The sequence below is a fragment of the Ursus americanus genome, chromosome 5, assembly GCF_024610735.1.
Source record: "Ursus americanus isolate L20-20 chromosome 5, mUrsAme1.1.p, whole genome shotgun sequence".
NCBI lineage: Eukaryota > Metazoa > Chordata > Mammalia > Carnivora > Ursidae > Ursus > Ursus americanus.
The window spans coordinates 77,159,907-77,177,634 of NC_142131.1; the positions used below are offsets into that span (position 1 = coordinate 77,159,907).

General features: G+C 41.8%; 1 protein-coding gene across 1 annotated transcript in view; it reads left to right on the forward strand.

The window, feature by feature from the left end:
• The first annotated feature begins 218 nt into the window (after positions 1-218).
• CANX (calnexin) overlaps positions 219-17,728 on the forward strand; it is a 32,354-nt gene continuing 14,844 nt past the window's right edge. The window contains exons 1-4 of the mRNA XM_045794984.2: positions 219-378; positions 16,197-16,373; positions 16,628-16,701; positions 17,399-17,457. Of these exons, the coding sequence (XP_045650940.1) occupies positions 16,200-16,373; positions 16,628-16,701; positions 17,399-17,457 (307 nt within the window). The 5' untranslated portion in view covers positions 219-378; positions 16,197-16,199. The remainder of the gene's footprint in view (positions 379-16,196; positions 16,374-16,627; positions 16,702-17,398; positions 17,458-17,728) is intronic.

Here is a 17,728-nt window from a genome sequence, read left to right on the forward strand (position 1 = left end):
CCCCCTTCCCTCCCGCCCAACCAACAGCCACTTCCTGCCTCGCTCCCAGCCAGTCCCCACACTCCACGAAGAATAGCCCTAGGGGGCGTATGGGAAGGTGCATAGAGCGATGGCCGCAGCGGCCAACCAAATCCCGGAGCTTGCGCGTGGGGGCGGGACTTGGCGCCGGCCCTGGCTACTCAGGAGCGAGGGGCGGACGCAGGGCCGGGCTTCGCGCGGTGGGGCTCGCTCGCGCGGCAGCAGCGGTAGCCGAGGCCTCTTGGTTCTGCGGCACGTGACGGTCGGGCCGCCTCTGCCGCTGTCTCCACTGCAGCGCGGGGCCAGGTGTGCGGGCGGGTGGAGGCGCGGGCACCGCCGGCGGTCCCCGTAAAACTCGAGGTGAGACAGGAGGCCCTTGCGTGTCCTCGGGCCTGTGAGGACCTCGGGGGGCCTGGGTGCGCGGCGCGGCGGCCGAAGGGCCGGGCGTGGCCCGGGCCGAGGGGGTCGGGCTGGGTTTGAGGGCCCAGGCCCCAGCAGACGCGCCAGTCGTGAGGGACGAGGCCCGAGCCCGGGTAGCTTGGTGTGGGGAGCCAGGCCCAGGCCGCGCCGCCGGGGTCGGGAGGCGTGGCAGGTGCCCTAGAGCCTCCCTTGACCTCTGGGTAGCTAACTTCTTCCTATGGCTTTGCTTCTAGTGCTTTCTGAGGCTTTTTACTGGCTACCTGGGAAGCCGCGAGGTGGGTCGGAGTAAACAGGGAAGGGTCTGGAGTGGGATCGGGCCTAGTCGGCCCTCCTAGCAGTGGAAAGAGGTGGTATCAGACCGAGAGGGAATGTCTGGGATTAGCATTACAGGTTCAATACTGGAAAATAAAACCGCAGAGCGAAGAATGAACTCTAGCACCCCCAAGAGTGTGGAGAATGTGCTAGAACACGCCTTGGTTGGAAAACTTCAGTCTTAACATTTAGACCTATTTGGGGGTGGGGAGTAATCCATGCGGAGATGCAGTGGACATTATTAAAAGCAGGAAAGTACCCAAAAGCTCACAGAGGGCATGGCGTTTTATGGTGGAGGAAACGGAGACCCAGAGCTATGAAATGACTGGTCCAAGGTCATGCCATTAATTTTATGATCACGATTGGGATTATAGTTGAGGGCAGGGCAGTTTTGGTGTAGGGGTTAAGGTTAAGGCCCCGGTTCAAGCCCTTTATGGACCATTTGTTGTTGTGTGAATTTAGGCAGTTTACTTACCCTTTGTGTCCTAGTTCTCCCCAAATAATGAGCATAATCATACCTGATGGAGTTGTTAGAATTAAATTGGGTGTACAATAAGATAGGGAAGTGTGACACATATTAACTGTTGGGTAATTAATGATTGCAATAAGTTATTATAATCCAAATGCTGTTGGTCCCCTACACTCACGTCCTGCGCTTTGAATTAAGTCCTGTTTCCCAGTATCTGAAGACACATTTACTTATTTATTTTTAATTCAAATTTTAGTTAACATACAGTGCAATATTGGTTTCTGGCTGAAGCTACATTTACAGTAATGGGAGGGAGAGCTGGTCTAGTGGGTCAGCTGCTGGGCATGGCACACGTGAATGCTGGTTGAGGGAAGTTAAACTGAGCTGAATATTAAAAGCTTGTGAGGACAAAGGTGAGCCACGGTTAAGTCTCTTTACCTCTAATTTAGGAAACGGAACGTTTTGTTTAATTTTTTAATGAACAGACTTTTGTTGTTTTTAAGAGAAGAATTGCGTTGAGTTTTGAAATCATTCTGTATGTGAGCTTTTCCCGCATTGTTTGAGGGTCGTGTATAGAATCCCTGCCATGTTGTGCACTTGCTGTAATTATACTTAGAGCAGACTTGGAACAGAGGTAAAGCGCTGTGTGGGAGTTCTTTGCACCAGCCAGGGTACACAAGCCAACAGGCCTGGTAACTGGATCATGAGAAGGCTGGAGTGAACTGTGTGTATTGGAGTGAATGAGTCGCACAACGACAGATTTTCTGACCTATCTGAAAATGGGTGTTAGCCTCCCGCTCCACCTATCTTAACCGGACAGACAATTCATCTAACACATTATCTTCCAAGAACCACGAGAGGTAAACGTTTGGGCAGAAGCTGTTGCAGCCGTTTTGGCAGCCGTTTTGGCAATCGTGCTGTTGCATCCTTTCGTGAGAGTTCACTTTTGCCCTGCGAGATAGCTTCAGGGACAAAGTGACAGTTGGTAAGCAGAATGCAGAGTCTTGAATTGCAGGCCCAGCATGGTAAGTAACTACCTTATGAACCACCTTGGTTTCCCCATCTTTAAAATGGAAATGGGAAGTCTCCTGGCGGCCTCAGCATTCGGGGGCTACTGGGAGGGACAAATAAGGTGGTGAACAGGGAACTACCGTGAATAGTGTGCTGCACTGTGCAGACAGAAGAGGCAGCCCATGACAACTCCTAGGAAAAATAAAAGCGCCCGAACATAGTTGTAACCTATATAGCTTGCTGTAGAACTTCATCAGGAAGGTGCTGCTGGTTGGTCGCTTTTTTAACTGCAACAGATGTGCTTTTAAATTAAGTTTAACTGTGAGCTATGAAACCTATTTGGAGAGTTTTGTTTTTTTAATTTAGAGGCTCTAGAGCAATGTTTTGAGTATTCACATGGTAAACCTACTTAGGTTATAGCAAAAAAGAAAGTGCTATGGAAAAACCGGTGGTGTTCCAGTCAATGAAAACAAAATTCAAAACTGTATACAAGGTAGTGTAGATATATTTTTAAATGGATGAGCATTCACAATGAAGGTCATGTTTTATGTAGTTCCTCCCCCCCCTTAAATGCTTTTACTTTTTGTCTAGATGCTTGTGTAATGCAGTCAGAAGGTATAAAAAGTAAAGTGGTTCATCTCTGACTGGAATCAAATCCCTTTTAACTGGTTTGTTTCCAGTCTAAAACTTAGAATTTCTTACTTGCCTTAAAACTTCGAGTTTTAGAACCATTAAAACTTACATGGAATCACTGGGCAACGCCTAGTAATAGTAGAAATCACTGCTAGTGTTGGCATATATCCTGTAAGCCAGGCACGTGCATTATAACGACCCGAAGAAGTATATAGTGGTGGTAATCTCATTTAAGAGATGAAGGAACTGAGGCCCTGAAGTTAGTAGTTCACTCAGTTTACCAAGTTACTGGATAGTCCAGGAGAGATTGTGACTTCTGGGTTCCTGCTCATAAACACTGCTACATGTCTAACTGTGACCTCGGACGGTTTCTGTAATTTCTCTTAGCTTTAGTTTTCTCCTGTGTCAGCTGAGGGTGATCATACCTCCTGGGGTTCTTGTGAGGATTAAATTAGACAACCTAAGTACCCTATAAGACCAACATTTTGAGAAGGGTATATTAATAGATGAGTGGATAACCTGCATGAAAGAAAGACTGCCTCTTTTCTTATTACATGCTGCCTTTAAAAAAAAAATAATAACTTTTTTTTTTTTTTTTGAACAACCAAGAACATTAGCTAGGTCATTTCTCTGTTCCTCTTTCTAATCTCTCATGGATTGAAGGAATTATTTAAAATAGCTTAACTTCTTTTAAGAGACAAGTCCCACAAAGAAAAGCCCAGAACCAAATGGCTTTACTGGTTAAATCTACCAAATACTTAACCAAGAATTAACATCAGTCATTCACAGACTCTTCCAAAAATAGAAGAGATTACCCTTCCCACTCATTCTTTGAGACCAATATTACTCTGATACCAAACCAGAGACTTCACAAGAAAACTGTAGACCTCTATCTTTTACGAAAATAGATGCAACAGCCCTCAAAATGCTAGCAAATGGAATCCAGCAACATATAAAAAGGACTATAATACCATGACCAGGATATATCCCAGGAATGCAAGGTTAGTTCAACATACAGTAATGAATATAACACACTACATTAATAAAGGACAAAAACCACATTTCGGTAGACAAAAAAGTATTTGACAAAATGCAGCTCCCTTTCATGATAAAAATATTCAACAAACTTGGAATAGAAAGAGCTTCCTCAACCTGATGAAGAGACAAATAATCCCTTCCTGGGGTTTTCTTCTTCTTCTTTTTTTTTTTTTTTTAAAGATTTTATTTATTTATTTGACAGAGATAGAGACAGCCAGCTAGAGAGGGAACACAAGCAGGGGGAGTGGGAGAGGAAGAGCAGGCTCCCAGCAGAGGAGCCCGATGTGGGGCTCGATCCCATAACGCCGGGACCACGCCCTGAGCCGAAGGCAGGCACCTAACCGCTGTGCCACCCAGGCGCCCCCTGGGGTTTTCTTCTGTTCCTCTTTCTAATTTCAGATGGATTGCAGGAATTAGGGTTGAAATTTCCTAATTTCTTTTAAGAAACAAAGTCCCACCAATAAAAACCCAGAACCAAATGGCTTCATTGGTGAATTCAGAAACCTAGGGAAGAATTAATACCAACTCTTCCACAAACTCTTCTGAGAAATAGAAGAGAGAGAATACGTCTCAACCCATTTCGTAAGGTCAATATTCTGTAAATGCCAAAACCAGGTAAAGACTTCACAAGAAAAGAAAACCAGAGACCAAAATATATATGTATTTTTTTTTAACGTAAGCTCTGTGCCCATCATGGAGCTTGAACTCATGACCCTGTGATGAAGAGTTACATGCTCTACTGACTGAGCCAGTCAGGTGCCCCAGACCAATATTTCTTACGAAAAAAATACTTAACTTAAAAAGATAAAATATAAAAATTTAAATTTAATAAACTTAAAAAAATAATTTAAGCCTCCATTTGTTTAAAGATCTTTTTTTTTTTTTTTTTAAATAGACCCTTATTGAGAATAAAGTTTTGTGCCTTACAGGGTATACAAATTTACTATTTCTTTAGTGTGCCCATTCCTAAAGTTGATCTAAGTGGTTGTCTGGATTTGCTGAAATTCAGTGAAGAATTGTCTGTTTCTGTTAAATAAGATATGTGTTCGGGTGAAGTCTCATGTACGTTATTAAATGTATGTAGTAAAATAATTGGGATTGTCTTTTTTCAGAATGTGCTGAGAACAGAATAACAACCAAAAATAAATTGAATTTTGGAGAATTCATGAACGGAAATAATCAATGACAAAGGAAAAATCACAGATAAACATGGACATTTCTATATGCAAATGTTAAAATTGTAGAGACACCATTGCAAGGAAGAGTTAAGAAACCATACAGTATGATTGGAAGAAAGCAAGTTTTTCTGGCTATGCAAAATTATTCAGCTTTGCTGAAAAAGGTTGGAGGAGGAGGCAGGCATATTAGACCTATGGGTCTAGTGTGAGAATTTTTTTTAAAAAATTTTATTTATTTATTTGACAGCAAGCATAAGCCCGGGGAGTGGCAGGCAGAGAGAGAAGCAGGCTCCCCGCTGAGCAAGGAGCCCGACGCGGGACTCGATCCCAGGGTCCCTGGGATTGGGACCTGAGCCGCAGGCAGACACTTAACCAACTGAGCCACCGAGGAATCCCTAGTGTGAGAATTGAAGGTGTATTCACTATGGTTGTACTAAGTGTATGTCAGAGAACAAACTATTTGCTATAAAGTACTGGACTCTGGTAGACTTTGTATTATCTTTTTCTATTTTCATAGCAGGCCTTTCTGCCAGTAGTACTATTACCCACATCTGTAAAATAGGGAAAGAAGACTCTTGGGAGCCCAGAGAGGAGCAGGGGAGTCTGGAGCCCAGGCTTCTCTGACCTGACAAGTTATACCATCCATGTGCACTGTACTGCCGTGGGTTATCAGGAATTACTTTTCTGAATCATCAGTTTTAAGATAGGAAATTTCTGTCTCTAGAAGTCAAAATGAATTCACTCTCTTAAAAGTTGAAGAGTGGACTGCAGTATTAAAAGTGAGTAGATTAGGTGCTCTTGAAGACTCCTGTCCCTGAGATTGAGCGAGCTGGACTTTTTGCTCTGTCCTTGGGAGATTGGGAAGCAAGCCAGAAATCTTGTATATTACAAGTGTATAGTATAAATGTCCATGTGTTTCATTCCTCTTTTCTTGGCTTTACATATGTTTGTCCATGTGAACCCAGAGGGTGGAGATATTATGGCCTGGATATAGATAGATAATTACATTTGATGACCAAAAACATAAACCCTTATAAACTGGAAGGAAAAGAGAAAGACTTGACCTCTTCAAGTTCAATTTCTAATACAGCTCACATATCTGACTTCCTTATAATTTTGTGCTTTACAGAGGCAGGTCAGTTTAAAGCTGATTTCTGGACAACTTTTCTTAAGTGGAAAGTGCCATATTTGTTGATCCAGTATATGTCATTTTAAAAAGCATTTAATTTTGAACTAATTATAGACCTGTAAAAATTTGCAAAAATTGTAGAGCAGTCCCTGGTACCCATCACCCAGCTTCCCCCAATGGTAGCATTTTTTTTTTTTTTAAGTCGGCTCCATGCCCAGCATGGAGGCCAATGCTGGGCTTGAACTCACGACCCTAAGATCAAGACCTGAGCCAAGATCCAGAGTCAGACACCCAACTGACTGAGCCACCCAGGTGTCCACCCAGTGGTAGCGTCTTACATAACTATAGTACGATCTCGAATCCAGGAAACTGACATTGGTACAATCTACAGACGTTTTTCATAATTTCCCAGGATTTACATGCGCTTGTGTGTGTGTCTGTATATAGTTCTATGCAATTTTATGTTGGGAATTCATTTTTGAAATTGTTACTTTTTTGGCATTGTTTTAGTAGAAAGAGAATACTAGCATGAGTCTTAAGTGGTACTAAAAAACCTGTGTATATTTTGCAAGTTCGATAAAGAAAAGATAGGTTATAATATTATGAGTTTATTTTGATATTGACCCCAAAACCCCCCAAAATTGATTTGTAGAACTAATACTACAGTACATTCATAAACTCTGAAAACACAGGCAAGTGTGCATAATGTCATCAAGGTCACTTTTAATCGATAAAACATTTTTATGTTTCCAGGGTTTTTTTTTAATCCCCTTGGCCCTTATGTTTCCAGACTTTATGGACACCATATTATAGATTGAGTTCCTGAAGGTCAGAGACCAACTTTTTTTTTTCATATTTGATATCTACTTGGCACTCATGGAATTGGATGCCATCAACAAACATTGGTCTAGCGTTTCACTCTAGCCAGGGTTTCTTTTTTTTTTTTTTTTTTTTTTTTAAGATTTTATTTATTTATTTGACAGAGAGAGAGAGACAGCCAGCGAGAGAGGGAACACAAGCAGGGGGAGTGGGAGAGGAAGAAGCAGGCCCCAGCGGGGCAGGGAGCCGGATATGGGGCTCGATCCCAGGACCCTGAGATCGTGCCCTGAGCAGAAGGCAGACGCTTAACGACTGAGCCACGCCCCCTAGCCAGGGTTTCTGATGGGCACCAGATGCATTTTCTTTCTCTTTTTTCTTTTCTTTTATGTTAAAGGTTTTATTTATTTATTTGACAGAGTGGGAGTGGGAACTCAAGCAGGGGGAGTGGGAAAGGGAAAAGCAGGTTTCCTGCCGAGCAGGGAGCCCGATTTGGGGCCCGATCCCAGGACCCCCAGATCATGACCCAAGCCAAAGGCAGACGCCTAACAACTGAGCCACCCAGGCGCCCCTGCATTTTCTCTTTTAACCCCTTTGTAATACATAATTCCCATTCTAAGCCTGTGACTGCCAGAAAACACTCTTGAACTCTGCCACCCAGCTTTTATCAGAAGTCTAGTTGATAGATTGGTGAGGATTTGAAGGATATGCAGTTGTCGATTTCTGTAGAACCTAGATATTGTAGGTTTAATTTTTTACTTTATTTTTTAAAGATTTATTTATTTGAAAGAGAGCACATGCTCTTGCGAGCATGGAGAGGGAGAGAATCTCAAGTAGACTCCTGCTGAATGGGGAGCCTGAATCGGGGCTCGATCTCACCCTGAGATCAGAATCCCAGATGGAATCAAGAGTCAGATGCCTATCAGGAGTCAGGTGCTTAACCAACTGAGCCACCCAGGCATCCCATAGGTTTTGTTTTTAGATTGAGTTCTAGATCAACAGAAATCAGAACTTGGACCATACGGTGTTGGCCCCTATAGTATTGGTTTTACTGACTTAGTCTTTGCTTACATTAAAGGATATCATAAGGCAGGGCTGCACAAAACTCACGTTTGTATATAACTCAAGGGTATGTTTGAGACAAATTGTCCACGTCAGTAGATTCAAAATTTTAAAGAAGATTTTGATGTTTGAGCTTTTGTTTTTTGGTTGCTGGCTGTCCTGGAGGTCCATGCCTGTAGTGATTATCATTTGACCAAGGTAGGCAGTTAAGCGGCCCACTGTGAGACTCCTGTAGCACCGAGTAGGTAGTCACTGGTTATGCATCCACCCAGCATTTGCACGCTGGCTCAGAGGGGCTTTGCTGTAGAGTTTCAGGTAAGAGTCCTGCGGTGATGAAAATGAGAGACAGGGAGAGATGGCCCCTGAAAGAAACCAGAAAATGAAGTGCTTCAAGAATATAATGGCTTAAAGTCGGGGGTGGGGGACCGGACTACTGTACTGGCATGCAGGGATGCGGGAAACCTTGCCCTGGAGGAGCTAATACATCTTAGCATGAACTGTGAAATAGAAGAGAATTTTAGCACATGTGGTCAACGTTTCTTTATCACAGGAAAATGTTTCTTGGTTTAAAGGTAATTTCTTTATTCACTTTTACTCCTGAACCTTCCAAATCTAGGAACCGCTTGCTCTGTGGCTTTGGGGAAGTTGAGGGGGGGGGGGGGAGTGTGCTGTTTGTTTTCTAAAAGCATTCTTGCTTTGTTGTTGAACTCCTTGTTATGTATTTCCTATCAAAAATCATAAAATCAGGAAAGCAAAGTGACAGTAGAAGTTTGCTTTCTACTTAGGATTCTGTGCGCGTAAAGACAAATGAAGACTTTAAAAGGGAGAAAAAGACCTTCTGAAATCCTCCCAGGTGTTAAAATATGTGAAAAATCACCTTATGTCTTTCAGACAGAAGCATTTGTAGAATTACCAAGTAGGGTGCACTGCACTGGGATGCAGGAACCTTGGCTTCTGGTCCTGATTCTGCCAATAACTGTGATTTTTGGCAAGTTGGTCTCTGGACCTCAGTCTTGTCAAAAAGGAGAACTAGACTAGATTCCTGTGGTATATTTCAGCCCCAGGATTTTCTTGAAGGGGTGGGAGATCACCTTTTGAGGCATAATCGTGGAACATCCCTTTTTTTTTTTTTTAATTAATTTTTGGAACAGTTTTAGATGTACAGAAAAATTATGAAGATAGCACAAAGGATTCCCATATGATACACACCCAGTTTCCCCTACTATTAACAACTTAAATGAGCGTAGTACATTTATTACAATTAATGAACCAATATTGATATATATATATTAACTAAAGTTATCTTTAATTCAGATTTCCTTTGTTTTTACCCACTGTTCTTTTTCTGTTCCAGGATACGTTGCATTTAGTCCTATTTCCTTAGGCTCCCCTTGGCTAGAACCATTCTTTAGACTTTCCTTAGTTTTTGATGACCGTGACATTTTTGAAGACTACTGGTTTAGGATGTTTTGTAGAATGTCCTTCTATTGGGATTTTGTTTGGTGTTTTTCTCATGATTAGACCAGGGATATGGATTTTTGGGAGGAAGACCGCAGAGGATAAAGTCCTTTTTTCATCACGCTGTGTCAAGGGTACATACTATCAACATGACCTCTTACTGTTGGTGTTGACCTTGGTCCCCTGGGTGAGATGGTTTTTGCCAGGTGTCTCCAGTGTGAAGTTCCTCTCTCTCCTCCTTCCCGTACTGTGCTCTTTGGGAGGACGTCACCTTGTGCAGCCGCCCACACGGAAGGAGTGGGGAATTAGGCTCTCCTTCCTTGAAGGAGGAGGAGCTGCAGAGGTTAGTTAGAATGTTTCTGCATTGGAAATTTGTGTCTCCTCCCCCATTTATTTCTTTACTCATATATTTGTGTCAGTATAGATCCGTGGACATTTATTTTATACTTTGGGGTATTATCCAGTACCACTTATTTTGTTGCTCACACTGTTCCGCTTTGGCCACTGGGCACTCTTTCTTGTGTTCCTTTGACATACGCCTCACCCCCGTATCATTATGGGTGTTTTATTTTTGTTTTCTTTTTTGAACACTTCTTTTTTGGCCCTGCATGATGTTTCAGGCTCATCTCGTGTATTTCCTGCCCCAGTTCTAGAGTTGTCCATTTCTCCAAGGGGCCCTGTTTCTTTTAATGGGAGGTGGTATTAAAAATCAAGATCTTGGGGCCTCTGGGTGGCTCAGTCGCTTAAGCATCTGTGGGTCCTGGGATCGAGCCCCACATCAGGTTCTCTGCTCAGCGGGGAATCTGCTTCTCCTTCTCCCTCTGCCTGCACTTCCCCCCTACTGGTGCTTTCTCTCTCTGTCAAATAAATAAAGTCTTCAAAAAGAAGTCAAGATCTTGGTACTAGGTATATTTATTGCTACTGGGGTGTAATTTCTTCTAGGCCCTCACAGGTGACACAGCAAGGAAACGCGTGCATACTAATAGGCATATATGTGCATATCTATAAATACTACTGTGTGTAACCCTCTGTAAATTAGCCACAACATGCGTTTGCACTGATACCTCTTTCCAGCTCGCTCCCATTGCCATAGGGGCTATTCCAGCCTCTTTCCCATGCTTGTCTGTCCGTTCCCTCACCCAGTAGTGGAAAAGTGGCTCCCACCACCCATATACTCACTTGTTTAGCTCCAGTGTGTGCAGACAGCAGTATCAGGATTGTTAACCTGCACACCCATGGGAAATAACTTATCAGCTAGAAAAGTGCTTTCGCACAGTCTAGTTTACAGATTCCACTTGTTTCTGAAGTTACATAGGTCAGCATCTTTTCCCTCCACCCCTTCCAGTGAAGTGGTTTAGTATATCTGTCACAGATTGTTTGTCACATCCTGCGTGCTGTCCTTGGGTCACTCGACCTCCTAAATGATTTTCTGAAACTTTCATCCATTAAGATTCACTCTCTGTGCTGTGAAGTTTCATGGGTTATGTTATCCATAATTGTAGCATCTTACAGAGTAGTCTCACTGGCTCCATTATCCCCCCCGTGCTGATGTATATTCATCTTGACCACCTCCCCCCAAACCTCTGGTAACCCCTGATCTGTTTACCATATCTGTAGTTTTGCTTTTTTCAGAATGTCCTATAATTGGAGTTATACAACATATCGCCCTCTCGGACTGGCTTCTTTCACTTAGCAATCTGCATTTAAAATTCATCCAAGTGTTTTTATGGCTTGAGAACTCATTTCTTTGAGTTGCTGAATAATATTGCATTGCACTTTGTTTATTCATCCAGCTATTATTGAAGGATATTTTAGATCTTCCAAGTTTGGGGTGGTTATGGATAAAGCTGCTAGAAATACTGGTGTGCAGGTTTTTGTGCGTCTGTAAGCTTTCAGATCAGTTGGGCAAGTACCTGGGAACGTGATTGCTGAATACATGGTAAGACTCCGTTTATTTTGTAAGAAATTGCCACACTGTCTTCCAGAGGGGGTATGCCGCTTTGCATTTTCACCAGCAATGAAGGAGAGCTCCTGTTGCTTCACACCCTTGCCAGTGTTTGGCTCTTGGCCATTCTAATATGTGCATGGTGGTATCTTGTTTTAATTTGCAATTAGCTAATGGCAAATGATATTGAGCATCTTTTCATAATGGTTATTTTCCATCTCAATATCTTTGGTGAGGTATCTGTTCAGAATTTTTTGCACGTTTTGTAACTAGGTGGTTTTCTTATTGGTGAATGTGAGTTCCTTGTACATTTTGGAAACTAGTCTGTTATCAAATATGTATTTTCCAAGTCTTTTTCTCCTCAACTGATTTGTCTTTTAATTCTCTTAAGTCTTTCGCAGAATTGAAGTTTTTAATTTTAGTAAAATCCAGGTTAGCAATTTTTCTTTCCATATATCTTGCTTTCGATGTTGTACGTAAAAATTCATCGTCAAACCCAAGATCACCTAAATTTTCTCCTGTGTTTTCTTCTAGAAAGCACAGTAGTGCAACATCCTATGTAAATACCCATCCAGTCAGTGCTACCTTTTGGATTCCATTTGATGTAGGGGGACTGAAAGAAGATGGGGGGATTCTGTGTCTTGGTAATGTTTTATTTTCATTAACAAAGCAGAGAATTAAGGTCACCTTAAAACATATTGTTGAATTGTTTGTAAGTATGGGCAAATCTCTAACAAAACTTGGAACATTTAAGCTGACTTACTAGTGGTTCGTAGAACTAGAATAGACCTATTGGCTATAGCATTTTTGGGGGAGTATTGGCAAAGTACTGGTGTTAACGCAGCGTATGTAAAGCTGGCAGTGGGTAAGGCTCTCGTAAGTGTGTGTAAGAGCTCTGAGAGGCGTGGTTTGGCGATACTTATTCCTCACGGGTTCCTCAACCTGCTGGATAATGTGAAAGGAACAGATGAACGCCTGCGCACTTCTCTCACCTAAAACACCAGGTTCTGCACCCCCCAGTATGTAGGAAATGGCAGTGGGAGAGAAGTGCATTTTCTGAAGCTTGCTAGAGACTTCCTCTGTTGTTCCTGATAGGACAGGTAGCCAGCCTTCTGTTCTCTGAAAACGGTTTTCCTTTCAGTTGGGACCATTCTGCCTCCCCTGCCTTCTTTCCCCCTCTTCCTTGGTCCACAGCCTGGGCTCGCTGTTCTGCGGTTGCTCTGCCCTCACTAACGCTATCTGAACCTCCCCGCTCCAGATCACTCCTCCTAAAGGCGCTTCTTGCCTGGTCTTCCTGTCCTCTGTTCTCTTCTACTTTCTCAGTGTGCAAACTACACAGTAGCATTCTGTCTCGTGTAACGGAAATACAGGGTTTGAATTCCTTGAGTCTCACTTATTGGTTGTGATAATAAGTAGGTTATTTTGATTTCATTGTCTCGATTCCTAATAGGTAAAATAAAATGAGAGTAATACCTCATGGAAGGTTTACATGAACAGTGTACATGAAAGTGCTTCATAAACTGGAAAACAGAGCACAGATGAATTCTTCATAAACCCTAAGCAGTGGTTCTCAAAGGGTGGTTCCTGGAAGGGCGTTCTGGGATCGAGCCCCACATCAGGCTCCTCTGCTGGGAGCCTGCTTCTTCCTCTCCCAATCCCCCTGCTTGTGTTCCCTCTCTGTCAAATAAATAAAAATAAAATCTTAAAAAAAAAAAAAGAAAGAAAGGTGAAAATCCAGGCCTGGACTGAATCAGAAACTCGGACTGAGCCCCAGGAGTCTGTTTCAGCAAGGCCGCTGCGAGATGCCAAAAGCCGTTTCAGTTTGGGAAACAGCTCTACGTCGTACTAAAAAACCGGAGGAGAACTGTTTTAGTCTGCCCGGGCTGCCACATAGAATACCACGGCAGGGGCTTAAGCAATAGGGAATTATTTTCTCTCAATTCTGGAGGCTGGAAGTCCAAGATCAGGGTGTGGTTGGGATTGGTTTCTGGTGAGGACGTTTGTCCTGCTCGCAGAGAGCTGCCATCTGGCTGTGTCCTCACATGGACTCTCCTCTGTGTATGAACACTCCTGGTGTCTTATGCGGGCATCAGTCCACTGGATTAGGGCCCTACCTACCCTATGACCTCTTAACCTGAAGTGCTGTCTTGAAGGTCTTGTGTCTAGATACAGCCACATTGGGAGTTAGGGCTTCAACATGCAAATTTTGGCAAGGGAATACAATTCAGTCCATAGCAGCAATCTGTCAACACATTAAAACTTACTGAGAAAAAAAAAATCAGTCCTACCTTTACTAAAGGTAAGTAGGTAGCCCACCAGACCATCTCCCGAATCAGCTTTTTTCCTTCACACAGTGGTGTTCCAGCACCAGTACTTAGTCCTAAGTAATCCATTGATTTTGTACTTTCAGTTACTACTAGTCTTAGCACATTTTATTTATTTTTTAAAAAGTTTTAGCTGTATATTCTTTGAGCTGTGTTTGGGGCTAATTTGATTTTGTAGCTTATACCTGGGAATCTAATCACTATTTATAGCATTGTTTCTTTTTTTCTTTCTTTTCTTTTTTTTTTTTTTTAGATTTTATTTTTTTAGGGACACCTGGGTGGGTCAGTCAGTTAAGCCTCCGACTCTTGATTTTGGCTCAGGTCATGATCTCAGGGTCTTGAGATGAAGCCCCGCGTGGGGCTCCATGTTTAGTGTAGAGTCTGCTTGAGATGCTCTCTCTCCCTCTCCCCCTCCCCCCTGCTTGTGTGCACTGTCTCTCAAAATAAATAAAATCTTTAAAAAGAAAAAAGCCTGCGCACCAGTGGGGTGGAGGGGCAGAGGGGAGGGACAGGCAGATTTCATGCTGAGCGTGGAGGCTGAGGCTGGCCTCTATCCCAGGACCCTGAGATTATGACCTGAGCCAAAGTCAGATGCTTAACTGACTGAGCCACCCAGGTTTGTTTCTATGAGAGAGAACTTGGGAGTTGTATAAAATTGATTTAGATAAAAGGGTTGAGTCAGCCTGTTTAGTTTCAGAGAGAAAGTTGTAAATCAAACAGAATATTGCTTTGCCATTGCAGAAAACAGAGGTCTTTCCAGTGAATAAATGAGAGATTACTTGTATTTTTTAAGTATGTAGGAAACTGAAGCAGAATGTTGACATTAAGAATTTTTTTCTAAAAACTAATACCAGTCCTAGGAAAGGAAAATCATTCATAAAGTGATTTTATTTAGCACTTTTATTTTCTGCACTAAATGCTAAGTATTAGTAATCCAGTCTCTACCTTCTTTCTTTTTGTGAACACAGTCCTAAGATGCATAAAAAAAGAAATACCACTAGTGATGCATGAAAATCTAGTTCTTTGTGTTTGGTTACTCACTATAAAGGATTATAGAGTTTATAAGGAATTTGGCATTAAATTGAGCATTAGAATAAATTGATTTACATTTTTCTAGAAACTCAGTCAAAATGGCAGCATTAGTTATGAATTGGGGCCATTCAAAGTTTATCAAGGAGCTCCTTCAGTTTTCTTTCTTTTCTTCTTCCGGTTTTTTTGTTTTGTTTTGTTTTTGTTTTTTATTTTGCCTGAGAAATAAAGGTCTCCATTGTAAACAAGAGACCAAAAATATTAAGCTCAGGTTTTTTCCTTAAATCTTTTTTTGTTGAATTAAAAACACGTAAGATTTACTATCTTTTTTAAAGATTAATTTTTGTTGTTGATTTACTGTCTTAACCATTACTAAGTGCACAGTTCTGTGGCATAAAGTATATTCACATACTTGTGCAGTCATCACCTCCATCCATCTCTGGAACTCCTTTCACCTTGCAGAATTGAAACTGTACTACATACTATTGAATCGTGTTGTACCTCCATGTGACTCAGCTTTTATATCTTTCGATCGGTGGTCCTTGGAAAGAGGACCCACTACCACCCATGACAGTCTAACACAATACACAGGGCTCTTTTTTTTTTTTTTTAAAGATTTTATTTATTTATTTGACAGAGATAGAGACAGCCAGCGAGAGAGGGAACACAAGCAGGGGGAGCGGGAGAGGAAGAAGCAGGCTCATAGCGGAGGAGCCTGATGTGGGGCTCGATCCCATAACGCCAGGATCACGCCCTGAGCCGAAGGCAGGCGCTTAACCACTGTGCCACCCAGGCGCCCCAATACACAGGGCTCTTAAGTGTTTAAAAAATAAGAGATAAAAGTAGCTGGTCCTTGGTTTAATATTTTTGTTGAGGCTTAAGACACTAATTTAAAACCATATCTAACCTTGATGATCTTTGAACAATATCTACATTAAATCTTTAACGTGAGGCTCTTTAGCTCTTCTGTTACCATGTCATTGTAAATTAATACACGAAAGAGGCTTTTGTCCATTGTCAAACTCTTTGTAAATGCAAGAAATTAGTTTGAGATTACATTCGGACACCCTGGGTCTCGGTAGCCAACGTGATATGCTATATGGGGACAATCATTTTGAGTTTCATTTTGAAATTTTCTTGAAATTCAGTCTTTTAACTAACTGATTTTAGGAAAACCCCTTCATCTCTCTGGGCTCACTTTCCTTATCTATAAAATGAAATAGTCACAATAAAGTTCTTTTAGCTCTGATTTGAAAGCCATAATTTTAAAATAAGAGAGGGGTCCGTGATCTTTACAAAATGTTTAAAAGGAAGCAAGAACATTTAGCGGATTTTACTCTCTTTTTATGTGTAGATCATGGAAGGGAAGTGGTTGCTGTGTATGTTACTGGTCTTGGGAACTGCTGCTGTTCAGGCTCATGAGGGACACGATGATGATATGATTGATATTGAGGATGACCTCGATGATGTTATTGAAGAGGTAGAAGACTCCAAATCAAAACCAGATACCAGCGCTCCTGCGTCTCCAAAGGTTGGAAGTGGTCTTTGTATCTCTTTGTTTTACCTCTTGAGACAGTCAGAGGACGAAGGTAAATTTGAATCCTTTTCCAAGGGGAGTCAAAGTCAGCTAAAATAGCAGCCTTTCTTATATGTTGCCAGTGATAAATTATATAGATTGATTCACGAGCCAGCTATACAAATTTGGGATAATTGAAAGCAGATCTTACCAAGAAGGGAATCATGCTGAAAATTGCAATGCTTGATACATTTTTATATTTAACACAGGTCACCTATAAAGCTCCAGTTCCAACGGGGGAAGTGTATTTTGCTGATTCCTTTGACAGAGGAACTCTGTCAGGGTAAGTGTTTCTCAGGGAAAAATGTCTTGGAGGCAAACATCATGTAAATAAGATGTGATAGTGGATTCCTTTTTGGATAGCATTTTGTATGGTAAAATGTCTTAAATATTTTATGTCCCCAGTGATTGTGCTCATTTAGGAGAGTTTAGAACATGTCCATTTTGGAAAAGTTTTTTAGAATATGTGGGTCTAATTTCCATTTCTCTTTCCCCCTTGACCCTATATATTGTTCTTTTGAACTGAGAAATATTTTTCTCTTGAGTCTTAAAAAAAGTGGAGGGGTTCCTGGGTGGCTCAGTCAGTTAAGCGTCTGACTCTTGGTTTTAGCTCATGTCATGATCTCGCAGTCATGGGATCGAGCCCCACATCGGGCTCCCGGCTCAGTGCGTGGTCTGCTTCAGATTCTCTCTCTCCCTCCCGCTTGTGTGTGCTCACTCTCTCTCAGTAACTAAAATCTTAAAAAAAAAAAAAAAAAAAGTGGAATTATTTCATGGGTTTGGTACTTTTTCTTACAGGTTTGTGAGTTGAATAGTATGTATTACAGTTTGTGCTGCAGATTTAAAAGTTAAAAGTAGTAGAGTGGTTAAGTGGCCTAAGAAGAGTTGGATAGATCCTGCTTTTGTTAGTATTTACGTTGTTTCTTTTCACAGGCCAGCTGTCATTTAAATCTTATTTTGGGGGTTTGTCTTAATTACAGGTGGATTTTATCCAAAGCCAAGAAAGATGACACTGATGATGAAATTGCCAAATATGACGGTGAGAGTTCCATTTGATTTATGTAGACTAGCAGACAGACTTCACATGTGTTTTCTATAGTGTCTCTTAAGGCTGGTTTGAAAAGAATATGTGTACATTTTAAGATTTTTCCTTGGAAGCTTTGCTGTCTTATGTGTTCATAGGATTAGATCTGTTGACTGCTTTACACCATCAAATGGAGAGGTAGTGTGTCACCTGGTGTGGTATCTGTTGGAAATGGAAGGTCTTTCCAGGTACAGATGAAGTGAATACGCTACAGGTTTAAAAACTG